Consider the following 20,069-nt stretch of genomic DNA (forward strand, 5'->3'; position numbering starts at 1 on the left):
GCACCAAAGAAAGGCAGATGTGCACACAATAATGCTTTGTGACCTTCTGGCTCCCAAACTCACCATAGATCCTACCAGAATGGGACACAGATAGTTGTTATTAATTATGTGATGTCATAGAAATACTGAAAAAGAGAAGAATTAATTGGGTAGAAGGTCAAAATGAAAAATTATACGTACACAGTACCATATATTATAACTGCAATATATTGAGAGGAAGACCTTTTGATAGGAGAACTTTTTAAAATAGAAGAGATTTCAGATTGCATTTAAAGGTTTCAAAAATAAAAGGACAAATTAATGTGTTATGGGGTGGCACTTCCAGAGTTTTGGGGATGCACCAAAAGAATGTTGAAGATTGTGTGAAAGAAAAAAAGGGAGAGAAGTAGGGATGAGCTAATGTATTCGGCACTATTCGATTTCCGACGGAAAACAGGTTATTCGCACCATTCGGTATCTGACGGCTAAAACAACATCCGCTTTGATACCTTCATTTTCATTTCTGACTTCCGGGTGCCTGTTTTACAGCCAATGAATACATCTGATGTTGGTTGCCCTCACAGTAACGCCGCAGCCATCTTTGTTGTGGTGTTACTGTGATTGGCTTGGCCGCACAGCATCATAGGGGCTATATAAGGCTGCGAGAGTCAGAGGTAGGTGACCTGACAGCCTGGAAATGTACACGCCGCTTGGGGGAAGAGAGAGAGAGAGATTGAGAGAGAGAGAAGCACCTTCTACAGGCTGTGCCCATAGTGTTTCTGCCTTTTCCCATCAATTTCAGCCTTTTCCTCCGTCACCACAGTTCGCCGTTAGGTCCAACGTGAAATTATTCGACTTTCTCATAGACTTACATTGCGCATCAAATATTCGCAAATAGTCAAATAGAAACGACTTATTCGTCGGATATTCGCGACGTAGAGAGAAGCAAAGGAGATCTTGATAGGACCAAAGACTACATGTGGTGAGAACCTTGACATTTTCCTCCTGTTGGAAAATCATCTTTTTTTGTCAAGAATGACAAAATTTTAAATGATATATTTTACTTATTGTTTTCTAAGTTACTGGCCACCTTTGCAGTCTATCCAAAGTGAATTGTCTGCTAGGTAAGGAGTTCTTGCTCATACAAGCTCTTTGCTTCAGAGTTTGAAAGCATTGATCTAAAGCTAACCATATAGCTGGGTTCACCTAGCTCTAATGCCCATGAGAATATTTTATGCTGCAGACACAAAGCTACCTTTGCATGCAGCATTGGGAAGTGCATAGCTTGGGTCAGTGGTGCAGCCATGCTGTTTTCTAAATTATCAAACATCACCTCCTTGTAAGTAGGAAGCAAGGATGCAGAATAGCAGTAAGCAATGTAATTATTAAAAGTTGATACAACCTGTTTAAAAATGTAATGCCTTTAAAAGACTTCAAAATGAAGGATAAGGTCCTAATAACATGGAAAGGTTAAAAAAAAAAGATCATGAAGTTTAACCCCTTCATGACTTAGGACAAAACTGTGCGTCCTAAATCATGAAGGGGTGATCACCACCAGCTGCTGCGGTGAGCCAGTGGTGATCCTCCCACATGTCTGCTGATTTGTACAGCAGACATGTGTGGCTCGCAGGCAAAGCACTTTTTACAATAATGGCTGTATGTTAAGTTGTTTAGAGGGCACACTAAATTTACATTGCAATACAGGCTGTACACTGACTACTTTACATTGTATGAAAGTGTTATATCTTCAGTGTTGTCCCATGAAAAGGTATAATAAAATATTTAAAAAAATGGGAAGCATATACTTACTTTTGGGATGCATTGAACATTTGTTTTTTGGAGCAAAGAACAGCAATGATCAAACATATGTCACAAATAGTGATGAGCGAACCCATGGATATCTGCACAGGTAAAAACAATTGGGATATTGTGGGTAAATATCCCGAATTTAACAATTAACCCCATACAAATTAATAGGGATGAGACATTCTGGGCTTCAAAATGGCTGTAAATTGGCTGCAGTAATTGCTAGGGATTTCTCTTGGAAGATAAATGGTAGTAAGAGCTGGATAGTTATACATACCGTGATTCCCATTGTACACCAGAGGATCATGCTACAGTCTGACTCTCTTCCTGGCCAGCTAATTAAGGTTCATGAATAGTCAATGCTTCCCCTACCCACCCTCTGTGCCATTGTCTGTGATTGGTTGCAGACTGCTATACATGCCCCCACCCTGTGTCCGTGTCTGTGATTGGTTGCAGTCAGTTTGTTGTATAGTAGTGTAAACATAAATAAATAACTATTAATAAAAATATGTAGGCTCTTGCCATATTTAGATGGCCAGCTCTTGAGGTGCCATCTCTGAGGACTGTACTGTGTGTGATATTGAGATGGAGGAAGAGAAGAAGAGGCCACTTGATTCAGCACTTGCCATCCACTGTAGCATATGCTTTTTCTGGCCTTCATCTACAAGTCGTACTTCTGGGTGCCTGCCAAAGAAAGGGAGTGGAGTAGTCCATCCAGTAACAGAAGTTGTCCGTTGTTTCTGGATAGGACTGTTTGTTCAGTAGAGCTTTAAGGAACAAAAGAACTTACCCTGCATACACTTCAAACACCTCGCCTATTCCCCTTTCCACCACGACCTCGGAATTTATTTGTGTACCCTTTCCCTTTTTTAACCAGCTGTTTCACAATTCTAGTCCCACATCAGTCAGTCACCTGTCATTAAATTAACAGTAACTATTTAGAAGCTGAGATAGCAATTGGGAGCTGGAGAGAAGATGTTGCATTATTTCAAGGCTGAAATAGCAATTTGTGGAAAGGCCCCATAACTAGCAATCTCCTACACTGCATTTCCCTATTCTACACTATCGCCCTCCTGACTATTTCAAGTATCTAAAATTAAACCCACTAGCTAAGCTATTTATGTGCCAAACAGCAGCAGGAGCAGCGGCAGCAGCACTATTCCTAAGTTGTAGCAATTACAAAATGGTGCAGGCACCGCATGTCATTATTTTCTATGCAGAGGGTATGTGACTTAGGCATTCAATGATACAAGCCATTATGTCTGAACATTATGGATGCTTTCTGTGCCCTTATTGATTGCCAAAACATCCGCACATAAAATGAAGAAAAAAAACAGCCCGCCGCTCCTCTGAAATTCTCCCCACCCCCTCTCCACATCAAACATGTCCCTTCATCATACAGCACCGCTATCCTAGCCAAAGTTATAACAAGGTAGAAGAAAAGCTTTAGTGCAACCACAAACAGTTAATGAAGAAAACCGATCTTTGCCGATTTTTAAGAAAATTGCTTGGGAATCTGAACTGGACCCAAATTGGCCCAGGCTTATACTGAATTTGAAACTGGAAAACCTTTTTCAAACAAGTTCACTCATTAATGAGAAACTAGCTTATCTGCAGCCCATCACAACTGCATTTTGATTTTGAAATTTGGAGTGAAATTAAACTATATGCAAGCAATATCATTGGGTATCTATGAAAAAAAGTTAAATAAATTGTAAACATAATCATCAGAATTCTGGTGTAAAAGCTTGGAGTTTCTCCTAATTTTCTGACTTTTGATGTTTCCATGCCAGTTTTTTTTTGCCAAAATGGGCAGAGGTCAAATCGGACTAGACATGCTAGGGCTGGACACCAGATCTTGTCTATTTCATGATGAGCTATGCATTCTTTACACCAAAGCTTACTCCAGTACTTGAGTGGAGTAACGTTTAAGGAGTAGCACATTAAGGTGTACGCCACTCGACAGATACTCCAAATTCAGGAAGAGGCGTGCACCTCTTCATGAATAAAGATGGCCAATCCTGATCGGCAAAAATCGGAAAATTTTCAAATCGTACAATCTTTGGCTATATCGGAATTGGACATCCAACCATTTACCGATAAAGTTGTCACTCTTGACAAGGATAGGTAAATGTTCGGATGGCAAAAAACATCCTCTCCCTGCCCATCACAGCCATGTCAAAAATTGCCATGGCTTTGATTAGCCACTGTAAAAAAGGAAGCAAAAGGGTTAAAGCAGTATTGATGCAGCACTCCTTCCAGGGTCAATAATTATTAATAATGCAAATTCACTGCTTTCCCCACCCATTAGCATATCTGATTGACTGCAGTCAGACCATGCCCCCACCCTCTCTGACAGCGTTATATTGTTGGTGTAAAATAAATTAACACATTTTAAAAATGCCATGCGGTTCCCCTATATATTGATACCAGCACAGATAAAGCATATAGCTAAGCCTCCAGCCCTCAGCCGATCGCGTATCTTGGCTGTGTACTAACATAAGAAGAACTGTGGGTGGCTTTTTTATATTTAAAATAAATAATTTAAAAGGTTGGCATGCAGTACCCCAATTTTGATACCCAACCAAAATAAAGCCCGACATCTGGGGGCTGGTATTCTCAAGCAGAGGAAACCCTGCCTAAAAATAGCAGCCTGCAGCTGCCCAAGATTGTTGCATCCATTATATATGACTTATAGTACTTTGCCTGGATCTTACTGATTGCCCTGGCGTGGTGGGAATTGGGGTATTAAGGGGTTAATGGCAGCCAACAGCTGCCACTAAGCCTTTGATTAGTAATGGGGGCATCTATGAGACCCCCATTTCTAATCTATAAGTCAAAAGATAAAGTTAACCTGACCTCATTGGACCTTCTGAGGTAAGGTCACTGAGTTCATTTAGGTCCCCTGAGGTCAGGTTACCTGCAGTCACAGATGGAGGGCCGTGGGAACCTCCAGCTGTGACCGCAACTAACCTCAGTGATGTCATCACTCATTGCTGAGGCTCATGTGGGCTTTACACGAGATGAGCTATCGTGCGATGCATCGTCGGGGTCACGGTTTTCGTGACACACATCTGGCATCGTTCACGACGTCGTCTCGTGTGACACCTCCGAGTGACGCAGAATCGCTCACAAATCGTGTGTCGTGTACTCGTCACTCAGTTTTAAAAAATTGTTTATTTAACATGGCGCCGGTTGTTCATCGTACCCGGGAAGCACACATTGCTCCATGTGACACCCGGGGAACGATGAACACAGCTTACCTGCGTCCCGCGGAACCCGCCGGCTATGCAGAAGGAAGGAGGTAGGCGGGACATTTACGTCCCGCTAATCTCCGCCTCTCCGCTTCTATTGGCCGGCAGCTGTGTGACATCGCTGTGATGCCGAACGCCCCTCCCCCTTTAGGAAGAGGATGTTCGCCGCCCACAGCGAGGTCGCTCAGCAGGTAAGGATGTGTGACGGCAGTTTAACGACTTTGTGCGACACGGGCAGTGATTTGCCCGTGACGCACAAACGATGGGGGTGGGTACAATCGCTTGTGCGATCGCACGATAGATCGTCTCGTGTAAAGACCGCATCAGTCTCTGCCTGAAAATCACAGCGGGCAGTGATTGTTCTATGGCTGTGTACTATGCCTTCAGATCTAGCAAAGCTGTAATCATCAAGGGACCTCATGTGGATTATGTCAGACCTGAATCTTTTTGGGGTTAATAAAGTGATGAAAAATTGTGGGCTTTTTTGTATTTTATTTCAGATAAAGGATTTTTCTGTATTTTTGTGTTTATTTTTTTTTAGTTATAGGATTAGTGGAGGGGGTCTCATAGACCTCTACCATCACTAATCTAGGGCTTAGTGGCAGCTCACAGCTGCAATTAACTCCTTATTACCTCGATTGCCACTGCACCAGTGCAATTGGGAAAAGCCAGGTAAACTGTTGGGATCATTGCATCTAATAAATGCGACAATCTTGGACGGCTGCAGGCTGCAATTTTTAAGCTAAACGCTAAATAAGCATGGATCTCACAAGCCTAAAAGTACCAGTTCCCAGCTGTTGGGTTTTATCTTGGCATTTTGGCTTGGTATCAAAATTGGGGGGAACTGCAAGCAGGATTTTTTTTATTATTTATTTAAATAATTAAAAAAAGCTGCATGTGGTTCATCATATTTGATACACAGCCACGATAAGTGCACGGCTGGGGCTGCTGTCTGTAGCATTGGCTTTATCTGTGCTGGTGTCAATAGAGAGTGAGGATCCTATGACATTTTATTTATTTATTTATTTATTTATCACCAGTATAAGTACACAGACACTGTTTGTGATTCCAACCATTAACAGACGCTGTCTCAGAGGGTGGGGGATGGGCCAACACCAGCCAAACAGAGACACTGGTGGAAGGAGCAAGCACCGAATATGCATTAGGGATAATTATCTGCCCAGGAAGTGGCTCAACAGCCATGGGGAGTCTCAGTAGATATGTACTGCTTTAACCCTTTTTTATTTTCTTTGTTTTACTGCCCCTACACAATTTTACAACACATCTCTTTTGCTTCCCTTTCAATTTAATGGGTTTGGCTATGATTTACGATCAGATTGGCTAGGATCGGCGATCCGGTTGGCAATCTCAGGCAGGATTGCTGATTCTGAACCGATCCGATCCTTGACAGGATCACTTATATCTATTAATGGGTCACTAACATTGGACTCTATTATGCCCCTTCATCAAGACTGGGGTAAATAATGTCAATATTGAAAAATCAGGACCATTGTCTTTGGAAGGTGATCCCTGTCTATATGCCTTACTAAGATGTACTGTACATGCATTATAGAGACAAATACTCTGCCAGGTAATATTTTTTACATTTTTTTAACTGAGGGCTACCTAATGAGGGTGGTGTAAAAAATAACAATTTATCAGAATTGCTGCCATGCAATGTTACATTTCTCAGTATATACAGATATATATATATATATATATATCTATATATATAGATATATATATATATATATATATATATATATATATATATATATATATATATACAGATTTTTCAGGTGGCCACAGCTGACCACTAGAGCTATATTTAGAGGGGGACAAACTCTGAAATCAATTAAAAGTTAAACGAAAAAGCTCTGACGTGAAACTTTACTTTTTGTTTGGCTGATTCATCTTTAGTAATTAAATGTATGACAGTTTGTATGATAACTGTAGCTTTCAATACGCTGAAAGTGGGATGAAGAATCTGCATCTGACATAGTGGGGTGAGCAAATTACATGTATTATATTAATTTGTTCTGCAAATGAGTTTCTAACACATACATATGCTAATGTGATTGCTGCTGATACAGACGGGGCTTCTCATTAGAAAAGAATAGCAGAAGAAATATTTTTAGGCCTTCTGTCTTTTCACAAGCCCAGTCTAACCAAATTATTTCTTAAATTATAACAGTTATCATGGAAATAAAGGATATAAAAGTTACTGTATATAAATTATTTGTGTAGATATAAGAAAATACACTCACTGTTTTTTTATGCTATAGATGTTTAAAATAATAATTTAAAAAACCCAATTAGCAAAATATTTTAATTTGGTCATTCTGTCAACTGCCTTTTGCCACCCACTTCCATGTACAGTGTTTATTGATTTATTTTGATTAATTGCTCCCAGCGAGAGAAGCAAAATTATAATTTTGCAGTTGTTATACCTTTTAATGGCTAACTAAAATAAAATAAAATGATGTTACAAAGCAAGCTTTCGAGACTTTTTAGGTTCCTTCATCAGGCATGGTATAACAAAATATCTGAGAAAAAATGGAGGATACCAGACTGTACCGCACATTTATGGAACTAAAAGATCTTTTGAAAGTTTCTTCAGATATTTTCTCATATCATGCCTGATGAAGGTATGAGATTTTTAGTTTATCAATTGGCCAATGCATGTAAGCCCTGAATCAATGGCAAGGTAATCTCAATAATCCAGGTACCTAACTTAAATGCCACTATATAGGTTAAAAACATCCATGTCTGGGCAGCTAGACTAAAAAAATCTAACTTGAAATGCACTATGTTTTTAACCTATATAGTGGCATTTAAGTTAGGTACCTGGATTATTGAGATTACCTTGCCATTGGTTTCCAGGCTTACATGCATTGGCCAAGTCATAAACTAAAAATCTCATTTTTTCATATAGCAGTAATGCAGTATCAGAGTTCCCTTTTCCCTTATAATTGTTGGCTTTTTACTGTGCAGCTGTATGCATTTTATATTTACTATGTTTTTTCAGCTAGCACCTATTCACACTTGTTGGATGTGCTGGTCAGTTTTTTAAATAAATGCCTAATGAAGGGACCTGAGAAGTCTTGAAAGCTTGCTTTGTAACATCATTTTATTTTATTTTAGTTAGCCATTAAAAGGTGTCACAACTACAAGATTATAATTTTGTTTCTCACACTGAGAACAATCAATCATTTTTCAACTGGCTAGCACGGTATCAAATGTTTTTTTCTTTTCACTTGATATAGTTTGTGATTTATAAACCCCATGATTAGTACAGGGCATAGGGCAAGGATCAAGATTTGTGTAAAGGAATTGTGACAAAGACTATGACACTTCCAACTATAACTAAGCCAATTTTTGTTTCTAAATGTGGCCTTTCTAAAGACGAGAAAGATATCCTAATGCTGAAAAGTGTAACGCAACTATCAACAAAATGAATTCAATGTGTATCAAAGAATGTTCCGTGCACCACTTCAAAAATATGTGCTTACTGGATACAACCCTCTACATAGATTGTAATTATGCAATAGTTTCTAAAATGTCTAAGCCACTAAAATTTCTCTTTCATAGGCCCGTTTCAAACGTCAGTGAAAAACACTGACGTTTTTCACTGACGTGTAAAACACGCATATGTCCCTACGTGTGCCGTGAATCACGGCACACGTGGGTTGTCTAAGTGCAATCCATGCTCCGTTTTCCGTGGCCCGTGATTGTACTTAGAGATTAACTCACCTGTGCGCGCTCCCGCTCTCCGTGGTGCTGATCGCTCCCGCGGTGCAGTATCCGGCCGGCGCTGACCCCCGCAGCAGCTGCTTTCGGGTGGGCTGTGTCGTGCATCATGAATATGCGCGACAATAATGAGCCGGTTCAGAAGCAGCAAGCAGAACGGGCTGCAGAGGACATCGCTGGAGCCAGGTGAGTAAAAATGATTTTTATTTTAAAAGCACGCTTTTTTCTGGCACATGTCTCACGGATCACACCACTGCGTGGTCCGTGGGACATCAGTGATGCCAGAAAAAAATGGACATGTCTCCGTGCGGCAATCACGGACATGCAGATATGCCGCACGGAGACACGTTCAGTGAAAAATCACTGATGTGTGAGCAGACCCATTGATTATAATGGGTCTGCGTATGTCAGTGATTCTGGTACGTTTAAAAAAAAGCACAAACGTACCAGAATCACTGACGTGTGAAACAGGCCATAGAAAAAGTTTTATTGAACCATGTGCACATGTCAGAAGGTTGCAAAAAAAAAAAAAATACATTTTGGCCATCCATGGCCTTTATCATACTATTAAAAAAGTGTACATGAATACAAGACACAGATAATGTGCTTTTATAGTGGGTTGGTTGCAGGACACTCCCTCAAGCCTTTCTGCTGGTCCAGCCTCTATCACCATTGTAGTATTAAATATGAATATTTCATAGGTTAAAAACAAAATCATAGCACATAAAATAGCTTTGATGGGTTCTTTATCATTAGACCAGTGGAGTATGTCAGATATTATCTAAGGGGTCAGGGTCAGCAGAACGTTTAACTGGTGTCTCACCACATCATTAATGTTTGGAGACAAATTGTTTCAGCACCATAATCAAAGGGATCGATTTACATAGCCATGAAAGGCCATGGACAGGTGTGCCACCACAAGCCCAACTATGTCAGATGCACTCTCCCTGGCAACAAGCCCAATCATTAGTTTATTTATCAATGACCCTGTGGCATGTGATCACAGTGGTCACGTGTTCCATATAGTCACAGCAATCATGTGCCAACTGCATCTTCAAAAGGGAGCCCCCAAATTGGATTGCAACCAAGTGGGATAGTATGGGACCCAGGGGATATGTCCCTTACATAGAGGACCAATCAATAAATGTCTTAACTTTGTATAATCTGTTGCTTGATGAATACTGAAAAAAAATATGTGCAAGTCCATATATAGATCTTAATAAATATTGATCATTAATTATTATTATAGATGTAATGGGTCTTCCAAATGCAATAGGGAACATTTTTCAAACAATATACTGTTGAAAAACATACAGCGTTATTGTGTAAAGTACTGTATATAATACTAGGGTACTAGGGATACAATAATTGCATTAATAAAAAAGGATCTATTACCCAAAATAGATATAGTATGTTAATCTCATGGACTGTATCACTACAGCAACAGTAAACCCATAGCTAATATTTTTCAGCCCCATTTTATTCATTTGGAATTGTATCCAATTAAAAAAAGAGAAGAGAAAGAAAAAATAAATAAAAAAATAATAAGTAGTATACAGTCCCCACCTTGTCTCGGGAGAGTATTTGATCAATGACTTGAAATTTGAATATTAATATATTAATCTGAATATTGTGCCTTTTTTCCATAAAATGTCGTGGAATGGGCAAATACAATTTTTTATATCTTGGATGTTGCATTTATGTTGTCCAATCCGAGATGTCTTTTGATTTCATCAATACATTTCACCTTATTAAGTATCACCTTGGCACCCCCCTTATTTGCAGTTTTTCAGTTTTTAATACTATAGCGGTATCCCACTTTAGTTTGCTAATGGCCGTTCACTCAATCATAGTGATATTGTGGCTGACATAGGAACAAGGGCCCCTCAACACCTTCAATACCTCATTGGTGACTAAGGAGATTTATGGCTCAAATTCTTTATCTGCAACACGGGAAGGCTTTTTGGCTCTTTATTTTTAAACTTAAACTTTTACCTTTATAAATGGGAGCCATTATTCCATCACTATCAAGATCTGTTTCAGGGATTACATTAGGGTTCTTGCTAAAGTAATGTTTCCATCTCAGGTTTTAGAAGAAATAATAAGGTCAATTTCCATCTGAAAAGTTTAGGTTTTAATATTAAGCAGATAATGTTCATCCTTTTTAGGGGTTTATTGGAAATATTTACCACTACTTCTTAAATGTCGGTTCCATGCGAGAAAGATTCCTTGGGGGCTGTAAATGGTTTCTCAGTGACGATGTGCTATTTCTGCCACCTCTTCATTTCCTCCTCCATTGGTATTGTGGCCCTCTAATGAAAGTCTGCCTTCAGAGCAATCAGAGTCAGAGTTAGTATTATAACATACCCTAGTAGAGAGTGTGGCATCTCTCTGATTGGTACGAAGATTTCTCTACCACTGTGATCTGAGTTGTAGTCTTCCAAATCCCTTTTCAACTTATTCCTCTTGATGGTTCATAGATTAGTGCATTGTTGCTTGAGTACCTTATCAAGTTGATCCTTGGCTTTAAGAAAATCATCAGATGTCATTATGACCTGGATAGATCCCTCCAGCCTTGATTTCAATCTGTAGGAATTCTAAGGTCAATAATACAATATCTATAGAAAGCTGGTTACAAATTTGCTGCCTAATAGGGATGCTAATTGTAAGTAAATTGAACATATTTGTAACCATGGGCCTTCCCAGCCTGCTAATAGCAGCCTACAAGTTTCTGCTTTACCTTGGCTGGTTATCAAAAACGGGGGGACCGCACAACATTTTTGAAAATAATTTATTCGTATAAGAAGTGTGGTCTCCCCTATTTTGATAAACAGCCAAGGTAAATCTGACAGCTGGGGGATGCTGTTAACAGTGTTGAAATAACCATGATTATTGGCTATTGATAGCTTGATATCAGCCCCAGATACTGCTTTACATTCTCTTAAGTTTTTAAATTATTTATATATTTCATTTTACAATACAATACAGCAAACTGAATGCAGCCAATCACAGTCAGCCCAAAGGGTGGGGAAGGTGGGTGTACAGCAGATTTACTGCAACCAATCATAGACGCTGGCTTAGACCAGGGAAGCAGAGAATATTTAGGTGGTTTAGTGAGAAGGCCAAAAAAGAATGTTCCTGGTATGTTATCTTGTGGGAAACATGGTATATAGCATTGTTCTGCTCTTACACCCATTTTGCTTCCTTTGGCAGCCCCCTAGCTCTTACTATGACCATTTTACAGAAATTTTACAATTATGAAATTAATTGTATCCATCCATGCAAAAGTCAAGAGGTGAATGACCAGGTAATCTATCGGAGTCAACAACTTGTCTCATAACAAGAACTATTCATTTTAGCGTGACAAACAAGGCAGTAGAGATGGCTCATATGCTTTTTAATAGTGAGATTACAGACATCCGTGCAAGCACCGTTTAACACACGCTATACTAGTCTGGAATAGTGGCCATAAAAAAGGTTGAGAAGCCACAACTTCAATATCCTTATTAGCTTATTAGAAGTATTGCCTTCAGATTTTAAAAAGCAAAAAAATGGACAGTAGAACATTGGAAATGCATGATTTGAAGTGATGGGTGTAAGTCAATCTGGAAGAAACAAGGGAAAAAAGGGCTAACAGATTGAGAAATTAAAGGAACTGTCAATTTCAGTGGAAATCTGATGATATGGGGATGTTTCACGGCTAAAAGAGTTGGATACTTGACCAGGATCAATGGTTGCCTCAATGCTGAGCTATATGTGAGTACCCTATAAGATGAGTTACTTTGTACACTCGAGTACTATGTGTATGAAAATGACAACATAGTTTTCCAGTGGGATAACAACCTAAGAATACATTAAAATGGTGAAGAAATGTTGCAATGATGATCAGAAAATATCTAAGAAGCTTTAATATATAAGTTTAACAAGTTATTCAATATGTTCTTTCCTTTGTGTTTTATAGTTGCATTCGGACTTGGACAAAGGTCTCGGATCAGTGAAATATACCCTCTTAGGCGATGGAGCTGGTACAATATTCACAATTGATAATAATACAGGGGATATTCATGCTATTAGAAGTCTGGACAGAGAAGAAAAAGCATTCTATACTTTACGTGCTCAAGCTGTGGATATAGTTACAGGAAAACCACTGGAGCCAGAATCTGAATTCATTATCAAAGTCCAGGACATTAATGATAATGAACCCAAGTTTTTGGATGGCCCTTATGTTGCCAGTGTTCCTGAAATGTCTCCAGTTGGTAAGTAAAAAACTGCTGTTTGTTCTGCATTAAAGGGAACCTGTCATGTTCCTAAATACTACTAAACTCCAGATGTGTGGTTATTCTGCAGGTTAATAGAATTCTAAATCTGTCTGGTTACCACACTGAAAGTATGTTTAGAGCAAGAAAATAAACATTGCTCCTCTTGGCAGCCTGAAGCTTTTAGTCATAGAGGCATGAACAGTGTGCTTTCAGTCACCATGAATCAATAATAAGTCTGCTGTCCATCAGTGCTTGGATGTGATTACAGCTGCCACTCACTCTAAACTGAGCAGTAACTGAAGCAATGCTGGCCTCATCTCTATGACTGGTAGCCAGAGGATGTCAGGAGGAATAAAGTTAATTTTCTCTCCATAGCCATGATTTCATGGTAGTGGCCATACAGCTTTAGAATTCAATTAACATGCAGATTAAACCCAAATCTGCATGTTAATAGTGATTGGTGACACAACAGGTTTTATTTAAATAAATTGATTTTCAGAAGTATTGAATGATAATAATTGGTGAATTTTCATATAGTATGTTTTTTCCAAATTATTTTAAATATTTTTTTAAAAAAACAAATGTTATTAAAACATTCAGAAGAAACTTATGCTTCCTAGTTTTATCCCATTCTCTTTCCAATGTTTATTTTAGAGTTTTACTCTTTATGAGAAGAGTGACTGGCTGCAGTGGTCACATGTGCATTGACAGGGAGTAAAGCTGAAATGGAATGTTTTCCTTAATATGTATCAATAAGCATCAGTCTTGTTTTAGTTTTTGCCTTTTTCTGGATGTACTTTGCTCTCCTTTTAACCTTTAGGCTATGTGCCTACGCTGCGGAAAATGCGCGGATTTTGCCGCGGATTTCTCGCGGAAAAGCCACGGATTTTCCAGAAATCTGCAGCACAGCTACTCCCCAGCCATTTCTATGGCATTTGGGAAATGCTGTGCCCATGCTGCGGATTTTTCCGCAGCGGAAATCGTGCGGATTTTCGTGCGGAAAAATCTGCAGCATGTCAATTATTGTTGCGGATTTTCATGCGGATTTTGCCTATTCAATTGAGTTAAAAAAAAAAATCGCAAAATCTGCAACAAAATCCGCGTCAAATCTGCATCAAATCCGCATCAAATCCGCACAAAATCCGCACTATGAAAAGGTGCAGATTCCGGAGGAAAGCTGTGGATTTTGATGCAGAAAAATCCACAGATACAGAGTCCCGTAGGCACATAGCCTCAAACTATGAAGGACAACTAACTTAGAACTTCAGTAAGTGAGCCATTAAATGGGTTACTATAAGTTATTTTATACTATGTCCTCCTCTACTTGATTTAAAACACCTGAAACATTTAAGAATAAATATAATTGAATTATTCCATTACCTGAATATTTTATTTTTTAGATAATGACATCTATGTAAGTTGTGAGTTCAAAGAAAACTTCTATGTGCTGCTTTCTCAAAAATCTCATGGCCAAAGATTTATAAATCCTTAACGTTTTAGAACCTGGAATATTTTAATTAGTCAAGCAAAGCTATAAAAAAGGAAATCATATAAATGTGTTTTAAATCAATTTGTTATTGTAAATGATATGTGTATTTTAAGAATACCTTAAAAGGGTGGTTCACCCATATTTTTTATTTCCTAGATCGATGTTATATTGAGAAACAATGTTTCTCTCAAATACATTATGTTTGCAATAGTGCCTGTGAGAGGCATTATTGCAGACTGCTGTTCCCCATGCCTGACTCCCAGGGTCCATGACCTCGGGGATCCGGTAATGTCAAGTTACGGATCATGTCACATCACTGGCCCCGGTCTTCCTTAGTCACTTGGCTGTGGGTGGTGTTTCACCGCTCATCACAACCCAGAGTGTCTCCTGCTTGCAGCGTTCTGCTGTGAGGGAGGAGGGAGCAGATGGGCTGTGACAAGCAGTGAAACACCGCCCACAGCCCATAACTCACGGACACTGCGGCCGGCTCCAGTCTTCCTGACTCAATAAGCTGTGGGCGATGTTTCACCACTTGTCACAGCCAAGCCTATCTCCTGCTTGCAGAACTTTGCTGTGAGGGAGGAGGGAGCTGATGGGCTGTGAAAAGCAGTGAAACACCGCCCATAGCCCATTACTCACGGACACTGCGGCTGGCCGCTGTGTCATGAACTTGACGTGACGTCACCGGATCCCCGAGGTCACGGAACCCGGAGATCATGGAGAGAGGAACAGTGGTCTTCAATAGCACCTCTCACTGGCACTATTGCCAACATAAGCTATTTGAGAGAAACATTGTTTCTCAATATAATATTGATCTAGAAAATAAAAAATATATGTGAACCACTCTTTTAAGTTTAATGTTTCAAGTTAACTGGTACACAACTGCATAGAGAATTATACTATGGCTTTCTTAAAGTAGCATTTTTACAGCATGTGAAGAGCAAAAAGTCACGGTAGAATACTAAAATTACAATAAATTGTAACTATTAGTCAAACAATACTATTATATTTATGTATATACAATATATCACAAACCTGAGTACACCACTCCCAATTTTGTAAAATGTTTATTATTTCTTTTCATGGCACAAGAAGAAGATATGACTCATTGATACAATATAAAGCATTCAGTGTACAGCTTGAATAACAGTGTCAATTTAGAGTGCCCTATATTAACTCAACACAGCCATTAATGTCTAAACCATTGGCAACAAACATGAGTACACCCCTAAGTGAATATGGCCAAATTTAGCCCAATTAGACATTTTCCCTTCCTGGGGTCATGTGACTCATTAGTGTTACAAAGTCTCAGGTTTGAATGGAGAGCAGTTTGTTAAATTTGGCTTTATCAGTAACTTACTCTCTCACACTGCTCACTGGAAGTTCAACATGGCCCCTCATGGCAAACATTTCTTTGAAGACCTGAAAAAAAAGAATTGTTGCTCTTCATAAAGATAGCCTACATAATGCTATAAGAAGATTGCCAAAATCCTGAAACTCGGCTGCAGCACATTTACCAAGGTCATACAGCGGTTTATCAAGACAGCTGCTCGGATCCGGACCTTCTGTGGGTGGCTCGAGGGTCTCCGGACCCGGGGGTCTCGCGGTCACTTCGATTAAAGAGGGGGTTATAGTGGTGGCTGTAGGACGTATATGTACTGGCTGAGCCGTATTAAGTTCGTGATGCCACCCACGGTGTGTGGTGAGGTTGGACACCACTGCTGCAGTTACGGGGGTACCCGGGGGAGATGTTGTGCAGCAAGTTGTTAACCCCTCCATGGGCAGAGATGGTGGCCCCGGGACCCGTTGGGATTTTGGTGCAGAGGGATGGGCGACCGCAGGGTGCTGGTGTACTCACTATTAAAGGAAACACACGAGTCTTTGGTAAACCAAGGTGATGGTGGTCAGTGCCTACAGCCGGCTGCATTCTGGTTCCCCCACCCGGCTGGTGGTCTCTGTCTTTCTCCTGCACCTTTGTAAAATGGTGGACTGTTTGTGCTTGCAACTTCAGGAGTCCGCTCCTGGCTGGATGTGGCCTAAGGAGCGCTTGCCCGCAGATGCTGGCCCGTGAGATCTCTGAACCTTGGCGGTGGCCTTTTATCCTCCTCAGTGGGCTGTTGTCTTCTAATAGGGACTTTGGGTGGGACAGGACATCTAGTCCTGGCCTCAATCGGTAAATTAACGGTTCCAGTCGCTTCTGATCCCGGCTTCAGGGTCCGAGTACCCCCTGTGTGCTCTGGTTTCCGAGTCAGTTCCCCGGGTCGGTACCGGCAGGCCACTACCCTGTCCCCATCCACCTCGGTTCCACAGAGCCGTCTTCCCGGCTCCTGCAGACAGAGACTGCCGTCTGCCTCCTAGCCAATGGCACCAGGGCTCCTACTCTGGCGCCGTTCAATTTAGGGGTATTCACCTCTGCTGGAGCTGCACCCAGCTCCAGCCCACACTCCTCTCCAACTTGAACTCTAACACTTGACTCACTCATTGTTTTCCCACCCCGGGATGTCCAGACTCCTTAGTAAGTGTCTTCCAACTGCCTGGTTCCACCAGCCTCGAGGGGGGTGTCTACCCAGCCTCGAGGGGGGTGACTAGGGTTTTTAAGGTTGGCTGATATCAGCTGTGAGGGAAAGGTGTAGTGCAGGGGCCTATTTGTTACTACTTGGAGCGGCCAGGGCATCACACATCAAATTGTTCTGCATAGCTGTCATCCCAGAAAGAAACCTCTTCTAAAAATGATGTACAAGAAAACACACAAACAGTTTGCTGAAGACAAGCAGACTAAGGACTTTGATTACTGGAACCATGCGCTCTGGTCTGTTGAGACAAAAATAAAAGTATTTGGTTCACATGGTATCAAGCATGAGTGGCGGCAACCAGATGAGGAGTACAAATACAAAGATATTTTGTCTACAGTCAAGCATGGTGGTAGGAGTACCATAGTTTTGAACTGCCTGAGTGCTGCCAGCTGTATGAACATACAGTTCACTTAGGGAACCATGAATGCCAATTTGTACTCTAGAATCTAAAAAAAAGAGAGCCAAGCACATAAAGGGTGATACAGTATACAGTAGAATAATTTGGGGGAGATGAGAGGGGTGCTCACTTGACCAGGTTGTACATGTTACAATCTCATTATTTCTATAGAGAATACAGATGTTGCATTCATGCTGAAGGATACAACAACATTTTCCTCTGCAAATATATTGGTGAGGTTTTCAGACTTTTTGCCTTTTAATCTGTTTTTTTCCATTGGCCATCTTGCTTCCTGTTCTGCTGCCCTCCCCTTGCTCTCAGTCAATATAGATTCCTCAGCTTCTATGACCTTGCCCTGTTCCCTGCCAATTACCTGTTTAGCCGCCTCAGCTGGTGGACCAGTGCTTCTGAATCCTGTTTGCAGTCTGCCTGGTCTCCTGATGTCTTTGGAGGAACTACCTTTCTGCAATCCTCTGCTTTGGATCTCTGGAACTCATGTCCAGGGTCTGACTGGCCTGCTGTGGTAGTGGGGAATCCCCCGGTAGGCCCTGGGCCCTCAGTGGGCCCCTGTGCCTTATATAGTGCGGGGCTGTGTACAGCGCCACGGGGCCGCCTGTTTCTCAGGGCCAGCGTTATGTGTGGGCAGACTGGGCAGGGTCCCCATGCTCCGAGGGCCCCCACGCTCTGAGGGTCCTTCAGCCTTTCAATCACAAACTGCAGCGATAGCGCAAGTTCTGTACCATCACTGCAGCTTGAGTGGTTACAGAAGGACCTGTGGTGACATCACAGTCATGTGACTCACCAAAGGTCCTGCATTGCGAAAGACCCAGACCTGTATATATCCGGTGTACAGGTCCTGGAGACCACGCCACTATTCAAATGTATGCGCATCTTTCAGATGCACGTACAATTGAGCAGTGTCGCCGGTGACAGGAGGCAGTGGAGCTCCTCAGCCTGCACTGACACAGCGGCCATCATCACACTGCCGCCAGGGACGCAGAGAAGAAAAGGATGCGTAGGGCTGCAGAGAAAAGATAAGCGCTCAGGAGGAGTCGAAGAAAAAAAAAAACATTCTCAACTCTCCTCCTTCATTCCCACGGTGCCTCCAGCTGCTTCTTGCAGACAGCAAGACACATAGACCCTCTCGGTGATTCCGTCCACTGCACGGAGCCATTGCTGCAGGCTGAGTTCATGGCTTTACTACAGTTAAATGCTTTATGGGGCCGCAAAGCATTTAACTGCAGTAAAGTCATCATGGCATCCTGCGGCGGTGATTCCATTCCCCGGGACGAGATTATGGAGGGGTCTATGAGCCTGTAGACTGGTAAAGTAAGGACACCGCAGGAATGGAGGACAGGTGAGAATAACTTTTGTGTGTGTGTAAACAACAGCATAATAGACAAGAAGGGTGACTGGAATGAGGACATTACTAAAGGATGGGGGGGGCCATTGCTACACTGCACAAGAATGGGGGAGCCTATTGCTACACTGCACAAGGATGGGGGGCTCATTGCTACACTGCACAAGGATGGGGGGCCCATTGCTACACTGTACAAGGATGAGGGCCCCATATCTGCACTACAAAAGGATGGGGAGGCCCATTGCTACACTGCACAAGGATGGGGGGCATTGCTACATTGCACAAGGATTGGGGGCCCATTGCTACACTGCACAAAGATGAGGGGCCCATTGCTACACTGCACAAGGATGGAGGCCGTTGCTACACAGCACAAGGATGTGGGGAACCCGTTGCTACATGGCACAAGGATGGGGGGCCCGTTGCTACACGGCACAAAGATGGGGGGCACGTTGCTATATGGCACAAGGATGAGGGGGCCTGTTGCTACATGGCACAATTATGGGGGCATTACATTTTTTATTGAGGTCTATTTTTATTTTTGAAATTAACCAGTAGCTGCTGCATTTCCCACCCTAAGCTTATACTCGAGCCTATACGTTTTCAGTTTTTTTGTGGTTAAATTAGGGGCTTCGGCTTAAACTGGGGTCGGCTTATACTCGAATATATATGGAAACTTGAGATGAGAGGGCCTTGGAGGGGGAGGAGTGGTATTACTTTACAAGTGACATTATGGGGCAGTGGGGGACTTTATGGGGAAATGAGGGTCATTATAAAGTAATTAGGAAGGAGATTTTGAAAGGCAGCATAGTATAATGAGGAGCAGGGGGGTAATTTATGCATAAAGATATTATAGAAAGGGCAAATGTTGGGGGTACATTATGGAAAGGGGCACTTTGTGGCCCTATTTTGGAGAGGAGCAGTGTGTGGGGGGATATTTTGTGCAGGAAGCAATTAACAACCCCTTCTGATTCCACTTGTTCCCCCAGATATTATTAAATTAAAGGGGCCAGGATGAGGGACATATATTATTGGTTTAGGGTGGCAAGTGGGGCATAATTACTGTAGGGGCAAATTAGGGGAGATTATTACTGATTAAATATACGTTAATTTTGAGGATACTGTCTTCCATGGGGGAACAAAAGTCTGACGTAGTGTACATATTGGGGAAAAAGTGAGGAATGTGCTCTGGGAGTGATCAGCTA

General features: G+C 41.4%; 1 protein-coding gene across 8 annotated transcripts in view; it reads left to right on the plus strand.

The window, feature by feature from the left end:
• CDH12 (cadherin 12) overlaps positions 1 to 20,069 on the plus strand; it is a 1,513,562-nt gene that overhangs the window by 1,232,652 nt on the left and 260,841 nt on the right. For all 8 annotated transcript variants that reach the window (XM_075314868.1, XM_075314867.1, XM_075314866.1 and 5 more), the window contains one exon: positions 12,751 to 13,045. In XM_075314868.1, coding sequence (XP_075170983.1) covers positions 12,751 to 13,045 — 295 coding nt within the window. The remainder of the gene's footprint in view (positions 1 to 12,750; positions 13,046 to 20,069) is intronic.

Source organism: Anomaloglossus baeobatrachus, chromosome 6, assembly GCF_048569485.1.
Source record: "Anomaloglossus baeobatrachus isolate aAnoBae1 chromosome 6, aAnoBae1.hap1, whole genome shotgun sequence".
NCBI classification, from domain to species: Eukaryota; Metazoa; Chordata; class Amphibia; order Anura; family Aromobatidae; genus Anomaloglossus; species Anomaloglossus baeobatrachus.